The sequence below is a fragment of the Plecotus auritus genome (assembly GCF_963455305.1).
Source record: "Plecotus auritus genome assembly, chromosome: 7".
In the NCBI taxonomy this organism is placed as follows: Eukaryota; Metazoa; Chordata; class Mammalia; order Chiroptera; family Vespertilionidae; genus Plecotus; species Plecotus auritus.
The window spans coordinates 63979800-64000531 of record NC_137774.1 but is presented as its reverse complement, the minus strand read 5'-3'; the positions used below and the strand labels follow the sequence as shown (position 1 = coordinate 64000531).

The window sequence follows — 20732 nt, the reverse complement described above, 5'->3', positions numbered from 1 at the left end:
GCCGCTTCACCACGATACTCCTCAGGTCCTGGCCCCTTGACTCCCCCTCAATCCCACCACCTCTCTCTCCCTTAAAGGGGCCCCCTCTTGTCTTTAAATCCTCTCTGCTCTGCCCTCTTGGAAGCCTCAATTCGCCCCTGGGCTTCAGGCCTCCAGGACCCAGGCTCACCCACCAGTGAAAACCGGGTCTCACATGTTCCCAGAGCTCTCCCAGGTCACTTCTGTCCTCACACAGTCAGTTTAGCAAGTTGTTTGCAGACAACTTGACTCCGTGTGGAGCTCAGCAAGATCATAGGTCCTGTTCACCGACCCTCCTCTCCCTCCCGGGGCTCCGCGGCCTCTGGGCGGCCTGGCAGCGCCTCACTGCAAGGCACCTGCATTCCTGCAAGGCGTTGCCCCTGGAGGCTTCTCCTCTCGTGATGACCTTCAAGTTGACAAACGCAAAGCATGACAACCACAGGCCCCACACAGAGTCACTGGTGCTGAGCCCGTGATAGCCAAGCTGGACTTAACCCCCGACTTGCCTACCGCAGTCTCAGCCTCCAGGATGCAACCTTCCCCGGCCAGTGTGGGCTGTTCTCGTCAGTACCAATGGGAGGGTCTGTTAGGATGCACAGAGGTGCCTGATAAATATGAATAATGACAAATGCAGACAGGACCAGCACACAGGCCATTGGCGCTGAGGTTTATTTAACTGGTAAGCCGACAGGAGCAGGAAGTGCAGCGGCAGCCCTAGGAACCGATTTCTGGGGGGTGGGATGCACGGAGATGAGGCCTGGCCAGCACTCTGGGCCCCGCATGTCAGCTCTGGGAAGGTTGTCAGCTGCAGCTTCTACGTTGACCAGGTTAGCAAGTGATCTCTGTCAGACCTGAGGGGAAACACAGAGCTGCCAAAGGCTCCCGCAGAAGAGACAACTCTAAGGTGGGAGTGACCTGGCCCCGCACCTAGACAACCCGCACAGGCCACCCGACGCTGCAGCTCCATCCTGCTCCCTCAGACGGGCTGGCACAGGGACACACGCCCACATGAGGCCATGCTCGCGGGCAATTTAAAGGGTTAGGAAAGCCCCGTAACCATGCAAGCATGTCAAACTTGCGGCCGGTGGGCCGCATGCCTCGTTAACAAATGCAGACACGGTTCTTCGCCGCATACACATGTACTGACATCAAGGCAGCCAGGTGAGGTGGGGACAAAGGAAGCCCCGTCATAACAATGTTCACCACACTGTCACGCTAAAATCTAAAGTCCACTGAAAATACTACACACAACCTGCATTTCCAAAGTTGGGCAAGTTAAGTAAATTCGGACATAGCCATTAAAGTTACACTCACTGAGTTTATAATAGCAAGGGGAATGCTCGTGTTATTATACTGAGTTGAAAAGATCAGAAATCAAAGCTACACAACCTGTAAATTCAACTCTGCCAGCAACACAAGAGCTGAAAAAGCAGAGGAGAAAAGTCACTCAAGGTGCTCAGTGGCGGGCCACGTGGTTATTTCCTTCATCATACTTTTTATCAGCTTTCAAAGGCTCTACTAAAAATTACATTGCTTTTAAAATTGGGAGGGGAATACCAATATAAAAACCCCACTAAGTGATCCTATATAATAAAAGGCTAATAAGCAAATCGACCAAATGACGGAACGACCGGTCACTATGATGTGCGCTGACCACCAGGGGGCAGCCACTCAATGCAGAAGCTGCCCCCTGGTGGTCAGTACACTCCCACAGGGGGAGTGCTGCTCAGCCAGAAGCTGGGCTCACAGCTGGCAAGTGCAGCGGCGATGGCGGGAGCCTCTCCTGCCTCTGCAGCAACGCTAAGGACCCCTCAGGGGATGTCCAACTGCTAGTCTAGGCCTGCTTCCCGAGAGGTCCCAGACTGCGAGAGGGCACAGGCCAGGCTGAAGGGACCTCCTCCCCCCGGCCCCAGGGCACGAATGACATGCACCAGGCCTCTAGTTTTAAATAAAAAAATAAATAGAAAAGAGTGTTGTGGGCTGAACTGCACAGCTGAGTAAATTTATAAAGCAACGAGGAGACAGGCCCAGGGCAATGATTAACTGCCTTGTGCCAGCCTGCAGTTTCTCACGGGGTCAAAGCCGGCCTTGGTCACGTTCTCCCGCTGTATCAGCTGCCTGTCCACAGCTGCCCCTCCCTGGGACACATCTGTAGGAAGCCTGAGGGTAGCTACCATGTTCAAGGCCCAAACTGGGATCTAAAGCACTCTCCACAGGCTGCAGACACCCAAGGGTCATCCCGAGGAAGCAGTGGCACGTGGGAAGCTGTGAAGAGAAACTGGACCAAGACCCCGGTGCCAGGAGCACCAGAGGAGCCCTGCTCGGCCGGCTGGGCAGCGTCGCCCACAGTGGGTGAGAGAGACACCCGGTCCGTGTTTACTACCCAGGAAACCTGGCTATAAGCTGGTGAAAAGACAGACCTTGTTCACTTTGACTAAGATCACTATTGCTTTAAACGCAAGGTCTTCCGCCTTCCCTGCAGCAATTCTGCACACACCTGCACGGGGTGGCTGGCTGGTTTGGAGCGGGCTCTCCCTGACGCCCCTCCCACTTCTGTGTGTGAGACACAGGACATGATGGCCAATCCTGAGATGGTCACGGGCACAGGCACGGTCGCTAGTGCCCTCTGCACTCAAAACTCAGGATGTCTTACGTTCCTTGCGGAGTAAAAGGTCCCCACTTTGAGGCGAAGACAGAGTGCACGGTACCTAGCTCACTGCCCCCACGGGTGGCCCAGCACAGGCAGTAGTGGCACATGAGCTGCTCCAGGAGCTCCAGCTCGTCCAGGAACTCGAGGGACTCGATCCTGCAGAGTCAACACAGAACAGACGCGTGAGCACGGTTAACAGCGAGGACAAGGCACTCGTGACACAGACTGCGTGAAAGAGCCTGCAAGTAGTAGCCACGGTGCGCTTCCATGGTAACTTATTTTTATTAAAAAGAAGGAAAAGCACCATAAGCAAAACCAAAAGACAAACTAGAAAAAATATTTGCAACGTAAATAACAAAGGTAGATTCCCTTGCTGCATAAAGAGCTGTTGTACTTCAAAACGAAAACGTCAAAAGTTCATTTAAAAAACGGATGGGGTCGGGGTAAGGATGAAACGGTGAAGGGGAATAGAGGCACACACTTCCACTTCAGTAAGTTACAGCCCTGGCTGGTGGCTTATTGGTTGGAGCATTGTCCTGTACACCAAAAGGTGGTGGGTTCGAGTCTGGTCAGGACACATACCCAGGTTGCAGGTTCAACCCCTGGTAGAGGTGGGTGCAGGAGGCAACTGATCACTGTTGCTCTCTCACATCCATGTTTCTCTCTCACTTCGATGTTTCTCCCTCTTCCTCTCTCTCCTTGGACTTCTCTCCATCCCGCACTCCTTTCCTCTCTCTAAAAATCAATAAAAGTTTGCCCTGGCCAGTGTTGTTCCATGGTTAGAGTGTCAGCCAGCACACCCAATGGTCACAGGTTCAATTCCCAGTCAAGAGCATGTACTTGGATTGCAGGTTTGATCCCTGGCCCCAGTCAGGGCATATGCAGGAGGCAACCAATCAATGTGTCTCTTTCACATCAAAGATTCTCTCTCTCCCCCCATCCCTCCCTCCCTTCCACTCTCTCTAAAAAGCAATGGGGAAAAATATCCTGGGGTGAGGATTAACAAAAGTAAAAATAAGAATAATAAAATAAAAATCAATAAAAGTTTAAAATAAATTACAGAATATAATGCACAGCATAGCAAAAACAGTCATGTATATACATGTTCAATCGCTATGTTGTACACCTGAAACTTACATAATACTGTATGTTAACAATACTTTAATTTTTAAAAGACATGTCCACTAGAAAAGAAAAACAAGTGGTTTTCAATCTCATTTTTGAGAAAAGAAATGTAGATTTAAATACCTGACACCTTCCCACCTCTCGGACAGACGAGGATCACAAGGCCAGCATGCTATGGAGAGGACTGGGGAGGCGCCGTCCTGCCCAAGCAGCGGGTCACGGGACAGGGCTGCCTCTCAGGATAGCGGCACCTGTCAGCTCACAGCATGATGCCCTACCCTGCACCTGTTCCAGGCCCGCGTCCCAGAGCACTCACTAAAGCTTCCGGCCGCCACGCAGGGACAGCAAAGACCCTGACCTAGAGACAGCTGGCGGGTCAAGCACGCATGGACACCTGCAGCCTGCAGAACAGCCTTGGAGACGCAGCCCGGCATTCAGACAGCAGGTGGCTTAGGAAGTAAGGAGCGTGGTTTACTGCATCTCTGCCAAGAGGTGCTGTGCTCATCTGTGCACAGAACTTTCCAAGAGCAGACCATCGTGGAAAATACAGAAAACACCGCCAGAAGGTCGGGACGAGCAGTGAGTAGGGTGAGGGTTTTTGTTTTTACTCTGCTCATTTCTTTTTCTTAATCACGCTTGTATTTTTCCAAACAGCATTTTAAATGCCAACTTTTTAAAGGTATGCACACACAGAAACATGTACAAATATATGAAATAGGTTTTTTAAATATTTTCTGTCATATGCACACACTGTGGGGGGGAAATGCAGGCATTTCCAAAAAGTACAAAAAAAATAAAACATGACCCATATTCCTACTATTCACAACAGCCAACAGGAGCACTGGACATTGCCTTTTGCCCAGGCTGTGTGTAGGGGTGGGGGAGGGATGCATATGTGCACGTTTGTGCACGTTTGACATTTCACGTTTCTGTACATGTGTGTGTTCCTGCCTCGGTATGCAGGGCTAAGAGTCATATCTGAAGTGAGAATGTTTATCCATAAAGGACTTTGGTTGCTTCCTAGCTAATGTTCCCAACTATACAGAAGACATTCAAGGCAGGCGTCCTAATACCAAGTTCCAGGAGTAACCAGCACCCTAACAAGGAGGTGACCTCCAAGCTCGGCTGTGAATGCCACACGCAGGCTCATCTCTGCCCGGTTCGGGCCAGTTATTCCTCTTGTGCTTTTAAAGGGCGTAGCACACACTGCACAGGCAGCACTGGCTCAGTCAACGGGCCTGCCCTGGCCTTCTTTTTATGCACAGTATCCTCCAAAACCCTTGGCGAATGTGGACACCAACTACATAGCATTCAGAGTGGGGAGGACCGCTCAGCCCAGGGCAGACACACCAGAGCTGTCCCCCCCCCCCACCCTCCTCTGTTGGGACACGTGCCTGCGAAGGCCCTGGCGACATGAGACGGATGCCTGCCCTGGAGCCATGAGACTCCTCCCTGGGCTCCCAGGAGAGCTGCGAGCCCAGTGCCATCACAGGTGCCAGACTAAGGGCTCTTCACAACAGCCCTCCTGACATGAAGCAAGTGGAGACCAGCCCGTGGGGACGGAAAACTAGAACAACCCAGGAGGCACTGGCCAGATCACGTGGACACAGCACTTCACGGCTCTGACATACAGACTGGGAAACAATTGTACTTCCCACAGTGAAGAAGGGCTGTGGAGAAGCGAGACCAAGTATTTTTCTCATTATCTTGCAAGAGACCAACAACCATACCAAAAGCAGGAGGAAGCACAATGCAGAAGTACAGAATAATGACAGCAACCGAATAAGCCGGCGCCAACACTGGCCAGAGATGAGCATGGCCACGTGCCCCACAGTGTTGTTGTTTTTTTAAATATGTTTTTATTGTTGTTGTTTTTTAGAAAGAGAAGGAAGAGGAAAAAAGAGAAACAATGATTGGCTGCCTTCTGCATACCCACTACTGGGGATCGAGCCCGAAACCTGGGCATGTGCCCTGACCAGGAATTGAACCATGACCTCCTGGTGCACGGGACAATGCTCAATCCACTGAGCAACACGGCCAGGCCAGTAGTGGTTTTATAACAGGGAACTGAAACAAAACAAAACACAGGACACCATCACCCACCCACACGTCCACACACCAACAGGAGTAATACACCCCACTGACCACAGAGACCCTCACAGCTGTGACACATAAAGATAAATAGAATCTATTGTTAGGTTTGTTAAAAAGCAGGGTGGTTTACAGACACACGTGTAATATGAATCTACCAATTAAAAAATACTTCTCTTTATAGGTACAGAGAAAGGGGGCACCTGCATGTGAGCGGCTCTCAGAGGGCGTGGGTGAGAGAAAGGGGGCGCCCGCATGTGAGCGGCTCTCAGAGGGCCTGGGTGCAGAAAGCATGACTTTAAACCTCAGCTGCTTTACATGCTTGAAAACTGTTTTAGAACCAGCGTGTATTTCTGTTACAACGAGAGAAAAAGTCCATTTAAAAATCTGAGAGCAGACCTTTCCTCCACTCCAACGAGGAGGGTCGTGCACAGCATCCCCCGTGGAGGCAGCCCTGGGAGCTCGGCAGGTGTAACCGCTTGGGGTGGGTGAAGGTCACCTGTTTGGGCGCAAACCCTATCTCGGTCGAGCTGCTGCGTTCCCGTCGGGGCGGAGTGTTTACTGTGTGTCAGGAGGGCAGCGTGATTCACAGGAGTCTGCGTTAGAGGACAAGACAGGGTGCCATACCTGCTGACTTCGGTCTGCGGTAACCTGCTGTACAACTCCATCATGTTCACAGCCGACGCAGTTTCCCACCCGTTCGACAGGAACCGCTCTTTCTGAGCCGTGCGGAGGAGGAGGGAGAGAATGGAGAATGCGGGCACAGTGGTGAATGCGGGTGTCTAAGCACTGAGAACTCCTTACATGCCTCCTCTTTCAAAAGCCTGTTCCGGCCCCTACCGTCTTTCTTCTTCTTATTCCCCAACGTTCTACACTGAACATGCAGTATCTATTTCAATGAGGGTGGAGTGAGCGGTATCTCTTCAGCCAAAAAAAAAAAAAAAATGTTTAAAAAGATTCAAATGCACCAACTCTGAACATTTTAAAAAATAACTGCAGAAAACTGGACATGAACTGGGTGTTAAATGCTACGATGGAGTTACTGCCAGTTTCTAAGCTGTAATCATGGTATCATCATTCCTATTGGTCTACTGGAGATTTATACTGAAGTATTTAGAAGGAAATGATATACTATCTGGGATTTGCCTTAAAATATTCCAATATACCACCAATAAAAGTTTGGAGGGAATAGTATTTACAAAATACTAATTATTGAAGCTGGCTGATGGGACATGGCTGTTGGTTTTACTATTCCCTCTACTTTGCCGTTGCTTGAAAAATGCATAATAAAAAGTTAAATAATAGGGTGCAGGAAATATGCATTTGATACCAACATGGGAAGCAGGGCTGGACTGCACTAGCGTGAGAACTGGTGGCCGCATGAGCCTGGCCCGCAGGCGGGCGCTCCCCCTGCTAGGCTGGCCAAGGGTGTGAGAGGACGCCCCGCCTCTGCTCTGACCTGGGACTCTAAGGACTTGCAGGGTTCCACCCCCGCCAGGTCACACTGTCGTCTCCGCAGGTTTTCAATCATGATCTGCCCAAACCGGTCATCCATGTTCACCTGGGGAGGGAAGAGCAGCCAGGCATCACCATTAAGGTATTATAAAACCACACACACAAAATACAACAGCACCCTACTTCTCACAGTGAGGACTGAGGTCTCTTGGTACCCAGTGCAGGCCACGCGTCTGCGCAGTACTGATGGGGGCATGAACCGGCGGCCCCTGGAGGCAGCTGGACCCCCGAGAACCCGCCCGGGCCCAGCCTCTCCTGCAGGTGCACCTGCCTGTGTGCACAGAGGTGCAAGGGCATTTGCTGCAGACCGGGGAGTCGGAGCGCTAAACACATCACCCGGGCTCAGAAATTCTGCATGTTCTACCCGATGGAATACCACAGAGCCAGGGAAGCAGGAAAGACACACACATCCACTGTGGCAGTTTGCGGCTCTGTTGACTAATGAGTTTGCCGACCACTGCACTATGGGATGATCTCTAAGCTCTAAGAACTCCTAAAAAAAAGGTCCAGGGAAATGTCTACTGTATTCTCCCATCTGCCTTTAAGGAAAAAGAAATCTCTACATTTACATATGCTTAGAAAAATTCTGGAATCTGGCAACGTTGCTTCCCAGGTGAGAGGGCTGAGGTCGGGGGCAGGAGAGACTTACCTTTCCTTGTCTGCCCTTCTGTACTATTTGATATATTTCTATTCTGCACATAGTGTTGCTTTTGGATAAAAAAAAAAAAACTTGTGTAAAAAAACTCTAATTAAGCCCTAGCCAGTTTGGCTCAGTGGAGAGAGCGTCGGCCTGCGGACCAAAGGGCAAGTACCTCAGTTGCAGGCTCCCCCCTGGCTTGGGCCCTGATCGGGGCAAGTGTGGGAGGCAACCAATTGATGTGTTTCTCTCACATTGATATTTCTCTCTGTCTTTCCCTCTCTTCCACTCTCTCTAAAAATCAATGGAAAAATATTCTCAGGTGAGAATTAAAAAAAAACAAAAAACCACAAACAACACCATCTGTTGTACTACAGGCACTTACAAAAAGTTAAAAAAATAATTAAATTCTGTCTGTGCACAAATGCCACAAGACATCGTCTATTATGGCATGTATGCACTGTTACTTGGTCATATACAAAGCAGCAAAGATTCACCATAACAGGCCAGTTGACCAGTGCTTTCTCCTGTGCTGCATGTGCACGGCTTATGTGGCACTAGGCGTCAGATGGCACATGTTCATTCGGGAGGGAGGGAAATTGTCACACACACTCCCTCGCTGCACTGCCCGACTATGAGTCCTGGCCTGACATCTGACCACTGGGAGACTCTGACCAAGCTGCCTACCCGCTGTGCTTCGGTCCCCTCACCTATAAAACCACGAGGACAAGTACCCACCCTGGGGTTGCTGTGATTAAATAAGTTGACATGTGTGAAACTCACAGCATAGCATTCACTATTATCATCATTATTGTAGTTGTCATCATCCATGTGGTTTTGTCATTTTAAACTAGTTAGGAACTAATGTAAGGCATGTGAATATTAACACACATGAGGATGCGGGCGATTCTGTATTTGTGATAAGATTACTGAGTTAAGTTGTGGGGGGATCAGAACCAGTTTGAGGACAGTGTGGACAATATATTGGGCACTGGCCCATTCCCAGGCCTGCTCCAGAATTGGGCACTGGCCCATTCTGGCCTACACTCGCTGAACCGCCCCTCCGGTGCTGTTGGACAGAGGAGCACACCAGTGAAGCCAGGTGAACGAAGCAGCAGACAGCCGAGATGTGGGGAACACAGGGAAAGCAGATTCATTTTCCCCAGAGTAGCATCCTGAACGCAGCAGGCTCCCTGGAATTATTCACAGCAGAAGAGAGAAGGCCGAGGAGGCCAGCTGCACTATGCCCACTCACTAGACTGAGTCTGAGGACCGCCCCCAGTCACAGAGGAGGAAGAAATCAACCCACCAGGACCCACCTACTACACAGGAGCCAGGAGTGGGTGGGCGGGACGAGGAGCCCAGGTCTAGCCCTGGTCTGCCCATAATCACGTGACCGTGGGCAAGACTTGCACTGCTCTCATCTGCCATAAGTATAAAATAAAAAATAAGATAGACAACAAAATCAATGCAACTAAACAAAACTAAAATAAACAGTAACATTAGCAAGCATGGCCTCGGTGCTTTCCATGTGCAGATCTCATGAATGCCCACAAGCCTGAGGTGGCATCTTCTCTCTTTATGAACAGAGAACAGGGGCTCAGAGAGGGCCACTAACCACCAACACTGCCTTCACAGCCAGGGGGTGCTGTAAACAACACAATGAAGTCGGGCTTTATCATCCTTATTTTTCAGATGAGGCCACAGGCACAGAGAGGTTATGTAAGGCATCCCGGTCACACAGCTTCGCGGTCTACCTCCAGAGCAGGGATTCCCAACCCCAAGCAATTCTGCCTCAGGTCTCACAGCCGATAAGACCCAGGGCAGCTTTGGACCCAAGCTGGACAACCCCAGAGCTCTGAAACATCCCAGTCAGCAAACCCGCAGCCAGAGGACCAGACTCAGTGAACTTAGAAATTAGAAAATGTTACATTAAAATCCTGCCTTTCTGCCCGGCTGGCATGGCTCAGTAGTTGAGTGCCAATCTATGATCCAGGCGGTCACAGTTTGATTCCCGGTCAGGGCACTTACCCGGGTTGTGGGCTCGATCCCCAGTAGGGGGTGTGCAGGAGGCAGCCGATCAATGATTCTCTCTCATCATTGATGTTTCTATCCCTTTCTCTCTCTCTCTCTCTCTCCCTTCATCTCTGAAATCAATCTATAATAATAAAAGGGTAATATGCTAATTAGACCATTAGACTGAACGTCCTTCCAGGCGTTCAGGATGAAGCCAGGGCCGGAGTGAAGCAGCTCGGGTCCTGGGTGCCGGTGAGAAGCCAGTGCTGGCAGCCAGGGGAAGGAAAGCCTACTCTTGCACGAATTTTCGTGCATCGGGCCTCTAGTAAAAATACATTTTTAAAAAACCCTGCTTTCTATCTTCTGAAAAGCTGGGAGCTCTGGCAACTTGAGGCTCACAGGCCACACAGTGTGACTGGCTGGGACTGTAGAGGGCCACTTTCGTGAGCTGGAGCAGGGTGGCCGGGCCCCCTAGTCCCCACCCTCCACAGCACTCATCTGCCAACTTCCTCCCCATGCACCCCGTGCCCACCTCTGAGGGCAATGAGTTTGCCACCCCTACAGGGCAGGCAACCAAAACTCCATCCAGGGCTCCGACTGGATAGGACAGTAAATACAGTGATCAAATAGGAACGCAAGAACCTTCCATAAGGGCCAAGACAGCAGTGCCAAAAGCTCCAGCTAAACGTTTGCAGGTCAAGGGCTCTGGAGCAGCGGGCCTGCGGGCACTGACTAATAGAGGAGACGTTAGCTGGAGCAGAAGGAAAAGAAAGAGCAGAAGCAGGTGCAGGGCTCCGAGGGAGAGCCACCCTGGCTCTAGGGCTGGATGCAGATTTCTTGTCCTTCCTCTTACCTGTTCGTAGCTGATGAACATGGCGGTCTCAAAACTGCTGGCTGCCCACTTGATTAGGTTTGCAGACTGCTCAGGAGTCATGTAGACCAGCACACACTCGGTCACCAGGAGCGTCGGCAACCTTGGGAGAAAAGAGCAGGCACGTGTTCACCGGTTGGCACTCTGGCTGGGCACGTGCCGCAGTTCTGGCAGGGCAGCTCCCAGCCAGGCCCCAGCAGCACTCTGCAAGCACATGGCCACTCAGCACAGCCACATGTGGCACCGCCACGTCCGAGACATACTGCACACAGGTGAGCTGCGCGGGCTGTGTGTCTGGCTTGTGAAATGAGTTGAATGGCTGCAGACTCTCCCGGCCCTGCCCCAGATGGCGGCAATACCAAACTGCAGGTTCCGCCACTGAAGAGGAGGAGGTAATTTCCTCCCCCGGAGTCTGGGTCAGTCTGCAGCATGCTTAGGCCAATGAACAGGAGCAAACAAGAAGCCTGACAATCCCTTGCACATGGGCACTTCTCTCTTGCTGCCCTCGGCAACCTAAAACCACTGTGCACGTGGACCCAAGCTCGCTGGCCATAGGAGGGGAGGCCCCTGGGTGAATGAGGCAGCCCAGTGACAGGGAGTCAGCCCCCAGCTTACCTGCCTGTGTACACACACACACACGCACGCGCATGTGACCCCAAAGGATATTACCTATGCCTGGCCTCCTGGCAGAACCACCCAACTAGGCCCAGCCCAAACTGTCAACTCAGAATCCTGAGCAACTAAACAGTGAGCTGTTTGAAACCTCTGAGTTGGAAGGATTTGTTACACATGAAGAGCTGACTGACAGATGCAGAAATACTGGCATGCATTTAACAGAATCTAGTTCTTTTTATATAAGCTTATACCATGAAGAACTGAAAACAACATGTTCAGTTGTGGGAACCCAAATCAGAATACGCCGGATGTTCAAGACCACTTTGCCATACGCATGTGCAAAGGCAATGACACGGCAGTTTACTGTACACACTGCGCTGGCGTGCCTTTTTGTGACCCAAACACTGATGTCACTATTTGGTGAGCAGCCTCTTTGGTCTAAGTTGGTAGAAAGATTGTCACTGACCAGCCGGTGTGCGGCTGCTTGGTGGGGCTACTTTGCAGATCTGTTTTGCCTGATGGCTCCATTAGCAATGGCTACTTAGTCTGCAATAAAGTCTCTCCTATATGCCTACAACTGCTCATTCCGTCTTCCAGTACCCGGCGTCCACGGGGGGACAGCCCCTGGCAGAGAAGGAGCTGTGCTCCGACATCAGTCCTCCAGAAATTACATTCTACTTAGTATCCATTCTCACTAACCAGACCCAAGTACTGAACGAATTAGGAAAAGCAATAAACTGCTAGGGAAATACCTAAAAGCCTTACTTTTTGAAAGGGAACACTGACTCAAAGAGGTTTTTAAGCAGAGAAAACCCCACTCCTATTCAACAGGAGCGGTCCTACAGGGACCCAGCGTGCGAGTCCTCGGTGTGGACGAGCTGCAGGTTTCCCAGGGCTGGCTCTCACGTCCACTGCCGATCTTCACTCACTAACCTGCCCGGGGGAACCAGTCGTGTCCTTGAACGACTCTAGACTCACCTCTGCCAGGAGAGCGCACTACATCTTGCAATCTGTGCGGCATATAAACGTTCCCCGGAGGGAAGAAAGAACAGGTGGGTATGGACCTCCTAACGACAGTCTGGCGGGTGACTCCAGGTGAAATAGGCAAACAGAAACTTCCAGATGCAGACCTGGCAGCCAGCACCGCATAAATGGTGTATTGGGAAGACCCAATAGGCCTGTGGCCTGTTTCCTCTCTAGCAGTGATCCCCCTAGTTGCTACTTTATTTCATCATTTGCCATTGATTTTTACCTTCAGTTTCTTCTCTAAAATAACATTCCCCTGACTGGCAGTGTGGCTCAATGGTTGAGCATCGACCTAGGAACCAAAAGGTCACAGTTCGATTCCCTGTCAGGGCACATGCCAGGTTGTGGGCTGGATCCCCAGAAGGGGGCGTGCAGGAAGCAGCCCATCGATGATTCTCTCTCATCACTGATGTTTCTATCTCTCTCCCTCTCTCTGAAATCAATAAAAACATATTTTAAAAAAATAGCATTCCCTCGACCTTCCCTTCCCCTCAAGCCTCACCCTGAGCTACTCTCTACAGGAGACTGTGCAGACATGTCTTCCCTCCCGCAGCTCTTTAACCTAGCCTGCCTGTGGCAGCAGCCTGTGCGAGTCACACCTCTCGCCCTCCTCTGGGCCCCACAGGACCTCACTCTCCACAACTTGGTGAACCTTTCTGCTTCACTTTAAAAATACTTCTGTGAAGTATACATGTAATCATGAAAATATAGTATTGCGGGGTTTGATTTGACACACTAAACATATTACTCTGCAACTTGATTATTTTATTTACTCAGTATTATGTTTTTGAGCTCTCTCCATGTTCACCTGGGTCATGCATTGTATAGGTTATTCATCCATTTCCCTCCTAATGGACATTTAAGTTGTGTTCAGTTTTCTGCTATTAAAAACAGTGCCTATGCCCCGGCTGATTTGGCTCAGTGGTTACAGCGTCAGCCCTCGGACCGAGGAGTTGTGGGTTCGATTCCCGGTCAAGAACAAGTACCTCAGTTATAGGCTCCATCTCTGGCCCTGTCAGGGTGAGAACTGGAGGCAACCAATCGATGTGTCTCTCTCACATCGATGTTTCTCTCTCTCTGCCCCTCCTCACTCACCTCTCTTCCACTCTAAAAAAAAAAAAAAAAAAATCAATGGAAAAAATATCCTGGGGTGAGAATTAAAAAATAATAATAAATAAAAACAGTGGCTGCAGTGAACACCCACCTGTGCATAGCGCAGGGACACAGCTGGAGGTGGAGCTGCTATGTCACAGGGTGCACACCTGTGCGATCTCACCAGGTACTTCTGACTTTTCTCACCCTCGTCCTACTGAGCTCATGTCCACCAGTGCTCTGAACCATTCCTTTTACCCCGTCACCTTGCCAACACTTAATACTGCCAGGCTCTCACATATTTGGCAACTTGATGGAAGCAAAATGGAATTGAATCTGATCACCTCTGTGGTTCCCGTGCCCTTGTCCTCGGATAGTCTTTACTTTCTTCTCTGAGTTGCCTTGTCTTTTTTTCCTGCCCATTTGTCCACGGGACTTTTTTTTACAGTAGCTGTTTTTTATACACTGAGTGGCCAGATTATTATGATCTCTGAACGCATAATAATCTGGCCACTCAGTGTAGACTGACCACAGAGTTGGGATTTTAAAATAAGGTTTTTCCATGTATAAGAACTACATTGTGGGTAGTTGGAAAAAAGCAGAGGACTTACTAGCCAGAGGCTGGGGGCCACTATCTCCTGGTTCCTTGACATCAAGATTTGCAAGCTTTCCCTTATACATAAGTATACTGAGTGGCCAGATTATTATGCGTTCAGAGATCATAATAATCTGGCCATTCAGTGTATATTCTCAATGCTAATCCTTTCTTTGTGTGTTGCAATTGTATGCTTCTATGCATACAATTACCTTCTACCAAGCTTTGTTTATATTAACAAATCAGTATTTTACAAAAGCAATACAGGTTATTCTGATGTGAAAGAGACTTGAGAAACAGTGCTTCTAAAACGTTCAGAAATTTGCCAAAACCGGTTTGGCTCAGTGGATAGAGCGTCGGCCTGCGGACTCAAGGGTCCCGGGTTCGATTCCGGTCAAGGGCATGTACCTTGGTTGCGGGCACATCCCCAGTGGGAGGTGTGCAGGAGGCAGCTGATCAATGTTTCTCTCTCATTGATGTTTCTAGCTCTCTATCCCTCTCCCTTCCTCTCTGTAAAAAATCAATAAAATATATTTAAAAAATAAAAAATAAATAAAAAAAAAAATAAAATGTTCAGAAATTTACTCAAGGTAGCGATGAACTGAAACGGGGCCTGGGTATCCCACTGCACTGCCAACTGGCCTTATCTCATGTTAGCATGAGACCACACATGTAAGAGGTTAAAAAAAATCTCACTGTGTGTTCATGTTACATTTCTTTAGTTTCTCTTCCAAGGTGGCTAAATCTCGAAGATCAGCTCCAATAATGGCATATCTCTTTGAATCCAACATGTGTCCATCTGAAAATACAAGAGAAGATCATTTCAACAGAAATAAATCAAGAAGAGGTTGTTCATTCCAATGGACAGGGCTTCCTCAAAATTAAAGTTGTTGTTTTTCTCTATTATAAAAATACATGCTCATTTTAAAAAATCAGATAAGAGGAGAGTGAAAATTAACTGATATTACATTTCCCAAAACAGCTATTAGTGTTTTGGTGTATAATGTTCCAGCTTTTTTTCCTACGTGATTAAACTCATAGACAGAACACAAACAACTCTCTCTCTCTCTCTCTCTCTCTCGCTCTCGCTCTCGCTCTCACTCTACACACACACACACACACACACACACACACACACACACACACAGAGAGAAAACGGGGCCACTCCATATTTGTTTTGGGAAATGCTTTTCCTGCTTCACAGTGCTTTCATGGCGTTCTGCTGAGTGGATAAAACAGCTGACTGAGCCAATCCCTCACGACCAGACGTGGCATCCCCAGGTGGTCTCTGCCTTGGGCCTTGCAATGCGCACTCCTGTGCACGCATCAGGAAGCACCACCTCATTATTTCTTTAACGTGCAGAGTAACCTGCGTTGTGATACATACACAGGGAGGCTCACCGCAGGGTCTAGGACAGAGCTGGTGTGTCAGGGTACACACTCGCACTAAATAGCAAATACGTCCTGGAGACCCAATGCACACGGTGCCCACTGGCGACACTGCACTCTAGTCCTCAAAGCTGCTAAGGAACTGGATCTTCATTATTCCGCCCACCAAAAAGAAACGGTAATTATGCGGCATGATAGGGGAACTAATTATCACTACACAGGCAGTCATACGACAACATGTAAATGTATCAAATTAACAGGTACACCTGGCATTACACAGTGCTGGTGTCGAATAGATTTCAATTTAGAAAAGTAGGTTATACGTAAGGAGGGCAACAAGTAAGCCTGCTTCACACTGGTACTGACGGGCAGGCTGCTCTCTAAGTGCTGTGCCAATTTGTAAGATATTACCTTTGACAGAAAATAGTTCAATCCCTGGCTCTGGTCAGGGCACAGGCAGGAGGCAGCCAATTGATGTGTTTCTTTCATATCCAAGTTTCTTTCATATCCAAGTTTCTTTCTCTCTCTCTCTCTTTCATCCTCTCTCCCCCTATCTCTAAAAACGAATGGAAAAAATATCCTCGGGTGAGGATTAACCAAAACAATAATAAAATAAAATAAAACTGAAGGGAAATGCTTGAGTGCTGGGACCAAGGAGGTGACAGTGGGTGAGGCCCGTCAGGCCTAAGACAGCGGAGGGGGACCGAAGGGGCTACTCACCCCCCTCAAGCACTTCCCTGCAGGAGTGAGGTCCGCAGTTGCCAGATCTGCTCTTTCCAAGAAAAGCAGGTTTTCATTAAAAATCTCCTATTTTCAAAATGTTGACAACTAATTTAAATATTTTTTTAAAGTTTTAAGATTAGGGAATCTATGGACACCTAATAAGTCACAAATAGCTGTTTTAAAATCCTTCCTGGTAACTGTGAAGAAAGTGTACATGGATCAGAAGTAGACACTGTGTGACATCATGTGCACAGGTGCACACACGTTCCCACACGTGCATGCACGCACATGCACACACACACCATCTTTAAAAAGGAAAGGGGGAAGCAAGCAAAGATGGCGATCTGGCCCATACAGCACCACCTGGGGGGATACTTGCCGCTTTGAAGTGTGTCCTCTGAATGTAACTCTAAAATGGGCTTTGACAGGAGAGGCCTGGATCTACAGGAGGTGGAAAAGAGGGGAAAGAGGAGTTAGGCGGCTTATTCGCTGCACAAAGGCAGACCCACTGGAAAAGCGGCAAATGCGATGGCTGCTGCGGTGGGGACTCTGTTCAATTCCCTTTGGCCCGAGGCACCTGGGGAAAACTTCAGGGAACACGCGTCTCGGTCAGGTCAGCTAAGCATCACCGTCAGAATCTGAAGCCAACCACAAACTGAGAGAGACAGGCTGCAACAACTTCCCAGCGTTGCAGTGCGTGTCTCGCCATCTCTAGCTGTCCACCCCTTCTCAAAACCCTAAAGATACCTACTAATTCTCAAAGGTAACTCAAATAATTTACTTACTCAGACCTAAAGTTCAATAACATTTATGTGGCCGAAACCGGTTTGGCTCAGTGGATAGAGCATCAGCCTGCGGACTGAAAGGTCCCAGGTTCGATTCCGGTCAAGGGCATGTACCTTGGTTGCGGGCACATCCCCAGTAGGAGGTGTGCAGGAGGCAGCTGATCGATGTTTCTCTCTCATCGATGTTTCTAACTCTCTATCCCTCTCCCTTCCTCTCTGTAAAATATCAATAAAATATATTTAAAAAATAAATAAATAAATAACATTTATGTGATAACGCCCCCAATCAAGACTATGAAAAAAATCAGAGCGCCAAACTGCCGGTATCCCAGCCAGCACGCACAGACACGTGCCTTTCCGCTCGGAGAGCGCCGCTGGCCTGCATCGAGCCTCCTAACTCCTACTCAGAGCTCGAACAAGTTTCGTCATCCTCTGTACTTCTCAGAGCATCAGAATTGCCATAATCATCCGAAAAGCACATTATATGTAAAACATTCTTTTCTACTTGGGAAGGGTAAAAATCTTATTTTCATTGGATAACGTAGAAAAAACAAAGTTTGAAAAGTATTTCCAGTTTGTGAGGATTAGGCATTTCTAAAGGACAAGCTTAAGCTTTCATGCTTATTAAATTTTGTAAATATAAGAATTAGGATTTTGTTTCAGTGGCTGATTTAAACAGGAGGGAGGAAGCCTGGGTTATCACTATTAAGAAATCTTGACCTTGGGCTTGAAGTCAAGGTTTAAATCTCAGCTCTACCTCTTGCTAGCTGGGTGGCCTTGGGCAAATTAACCGAATTTCTTTGAGCCTCAGTTTTCCCATCTGTAAAAGGGGCTAACAGCACTTAACTCATGAGTCTGCTCTGAGGACTGGGTGAGACAACTCCAGTTGGTGCCAGGCAATGACAAGCTCTCAGCCAAGCTCAGCAAACTCTTTGTCTACAACTCTGCAAACTCTCTGAAACCTGGAATGGCCCCACAATAGCTCATATACACTGAGTGGCCAGATTATTATGATTTCTGAACGCATAATAATCTGGCCACTCAGTGTATAATCACTGGTTAACTTCAGTCTGTTCACTTATTCAAAAAATATTTACTGCACATCTACTCTGAACCAGTACCTCTCTATGCCCGGGGAATAAAGAAGCAAACAAAATGCACATGAAAAATCAAAGTATCACACTATTCTCCCTGAAGAGCTGCATCAGTGGGTGGTGTCCCAGGAGAGGGTTGCACAACATGTTGGAATGGGGGTCCCGGGGCAAGAATGAAGGTGGGAGGTGGGCAAAGGAAAGCAGTGCACAAAATGAGGTCCCGGCAATCCACAGGTCCCCTACTGAGGCTGGCTCTGAATTCTCTCTTCAGGCAAAAACCACACTTACTTGATGCTGTGCACCTTTCTCGTGACTATGAGTGGAAAGTCGACTTCAAAATATTTATTTGGGAGAAGATCTTGATCCTGAGAAAAAAAACAACAACACAGAAATCTTTAGAATGATGTATTCACGCATACATGTACTGGTCCTCTTCACAGAGTAAGTGTGAGGCCCGAAGAGCAATGTGGCACCTAGGATTTTAAACCACGGGAATGATATGGTCAGAAATGCATTTTCCAAATTATTTTGGTCTCAGCATGAAGAACGGATGGAGAGAAAAGTTAGGAAGTCGTCCACGTGAGAAGTAATGGGGAACCTAAGCTGGGGGAATGGCCGCTGGGGTGGAGGTGGGAGTAAGAGGTACTTTGGAAGAAGGACATGACAGTATTTTTCAAAAAGCAGTTTGGGACCTAACAGGTCAGGAAATCAATGTATGTAGTGGGTCTGACCAGCAGTTTGGGGATGAAATAGAATAAAATAGCAAGCATCAGAAAAAAGTAAAAAAGCACCTGATGAGGGCTAGTATTATTTTGTGATACATTTTGCTTTTTCTGTGAGAGGAGTGTGGTGGGAGATAAAGCGCAGGCACTAAAGCAGGTTCAAATCCCAGCTCACTACTTGTTTGTTGTGAGGCCTCGGGAATGGCACTCCACTCCCTGGGCGAAAAGTAGAGAAATGATAGCACCTTATGGGGTTGTGAGGACTAATGAGGAAATACATGAGACCCTCAAACAGGGCCTGCCTCAGTAAGCGCCACCTCTGTGCCTTTATCATTTAAAGACACAGGTACACAAATGTGGGTCCTACATTTATTTTATACTGTGGGCTGCAGTAAAAAAGCCTGAAACACACGCGCGCGCGCACAAACACACTCATGACCTGCTTCCCTCTTCTGCTTTTGCTAGCTTGGCTGAGACGGTCTCGAATGCCTCCTCTGTCGGCTGTCACCGCCTGCGCAGACTGTAACAACACCCCCTAAGTGTCTCTCAATGTCACGTCACGTTGCAACAGCTCTTCACTTCTCTGAGACCCGGCAAGAAACAAGGTGCCCACACCTGGCCCACCTGCCCAGCATCTCCCTCCAGAGACACTTTAAACCCCTCACGCCCACGTGCACTATATCCCAGAAATACAGAACTACGTACTGTAAGAGAGACAAAGAAGAAGGAAAAGGAAGCTGCTGGCAGCTCTGGTGCAGGAAGGGCAAGGCCGGCACCCTTGTTTCTGGCTTGAGCAATTGGGCAGGTAAGAGGACAATACACGCAGAGCCACATGAGACAGAGAACAGTACACAGGGCAGCGGACAGGCCCCTGGGGCTGCATGACAGGGGCAGAAATCACGAGCAGGGGACCCCAAAAGGCGAGTATCGGAATTGTGGGATCCAGCCACCCCCCACCCACGTGGAGAATGGTCCCCAGTTAAAATCTCAGGGGATCTGGTCTGGGGGATGAGGGGAGGAGAGGAGGAGGAGGAGGAGGAGGAGGAGGAGGAGGAGGAGGAGGAGGAGGCAGAAAGAGAAAAAAAGAGAAAGAAACGAACAAGAACAGATTTTACCCTTCAACACACAGTATCACTACAAACCAAACCATCACTCAAATTTCTACTACACCCTATCAACTGCGTCTCCTATACCTGCCTACCAGGTGCAAAGTCCCTATTGGATGCAACCTACAGCACCCGGGTGCCGTGCTAACTGCCTCAATGGAGTGCACCGTGTCACTACAGCCACATCTCTGACCAGCCCTGGCCCGGCACTAGGCATCTGGCACTAGGCAGCAGCGAACGTGCACGCCTGCCACACCCGCTCTGCAAGGAGCCTACCTGCCCCACACACGCGTGCAGACCACGGCGGTTCCCGCTGAGGTGGCAGGCAGGTGGCAGGCAGCAGCCAGTGGCTGTAGACGCCTAATGACCCCTCTCCATATACCTTCAACCCAGTACGCGCCTGTGAGACGGACAGATGGGTTTTCGTACATGAAGAAGGCTGTGAGGCTGAAAGGCGTGGATTGCTCTCACCCAGTACTGAGGAAATTAGAGCGTTGCATAGGTCCTGAAAACGCTACTTATAAGGAAATCAACGGAAACTACTTTTGTTGTAAGTTTTGTAAGGTGCATAAAACCCTTAAATTAATCTAGTAGTTGTTCCCCTAGTTGGTTTGTAGCGATATTGTGGTGAAGGGTAAAATGTGATTTTAGTAAAAAAGCAA

General features: G+C 49.0%; 1 protein-coding gene across 1 annotated transcript in view; it reads right to left on the bottom strand.

Annotated features, from left to right (window-relative positions):
* Nucleotides 1-651: 651 nt before the first annotated feature.
* Nucleotides 652-20732, bottom strand: part of LCMT1 (leucine carboxyl methyltransferase 1) — a 47553-nt gene continuing 27472 nt past the window's right edge. Inside the window, exons 4-11 of the mRNA XM_080681735.1 lie at nt 18531-18607; nt 16743-16804; nt 14948-15050; nt 10906-11026; nt 7344-7445; nt 6512-6603; nt 2727-2824; nt 652-869 (exon numbers count right to left, since the gene is read on the bottom strand). Of these exons, the coding sequence (XP_080537861.1) occupies nt 847-869; nt 2727-2824; nt 6512-6603; nt 7344-7445; nt 10906-11026; nt 14948-15050; nt 16743-16804; nt 18531-18607 (678 nt within the window). The 3' untranslated portion in view covers nt 652-846. The remainder of the gene's footprint in view (nt 870-2726; nt 2825-6511; nt 6604-7343; nt 7446-10905; nt 11027-14947; nt 15051-16742; nt 16805-18530; nt 18608-20732) is intronic.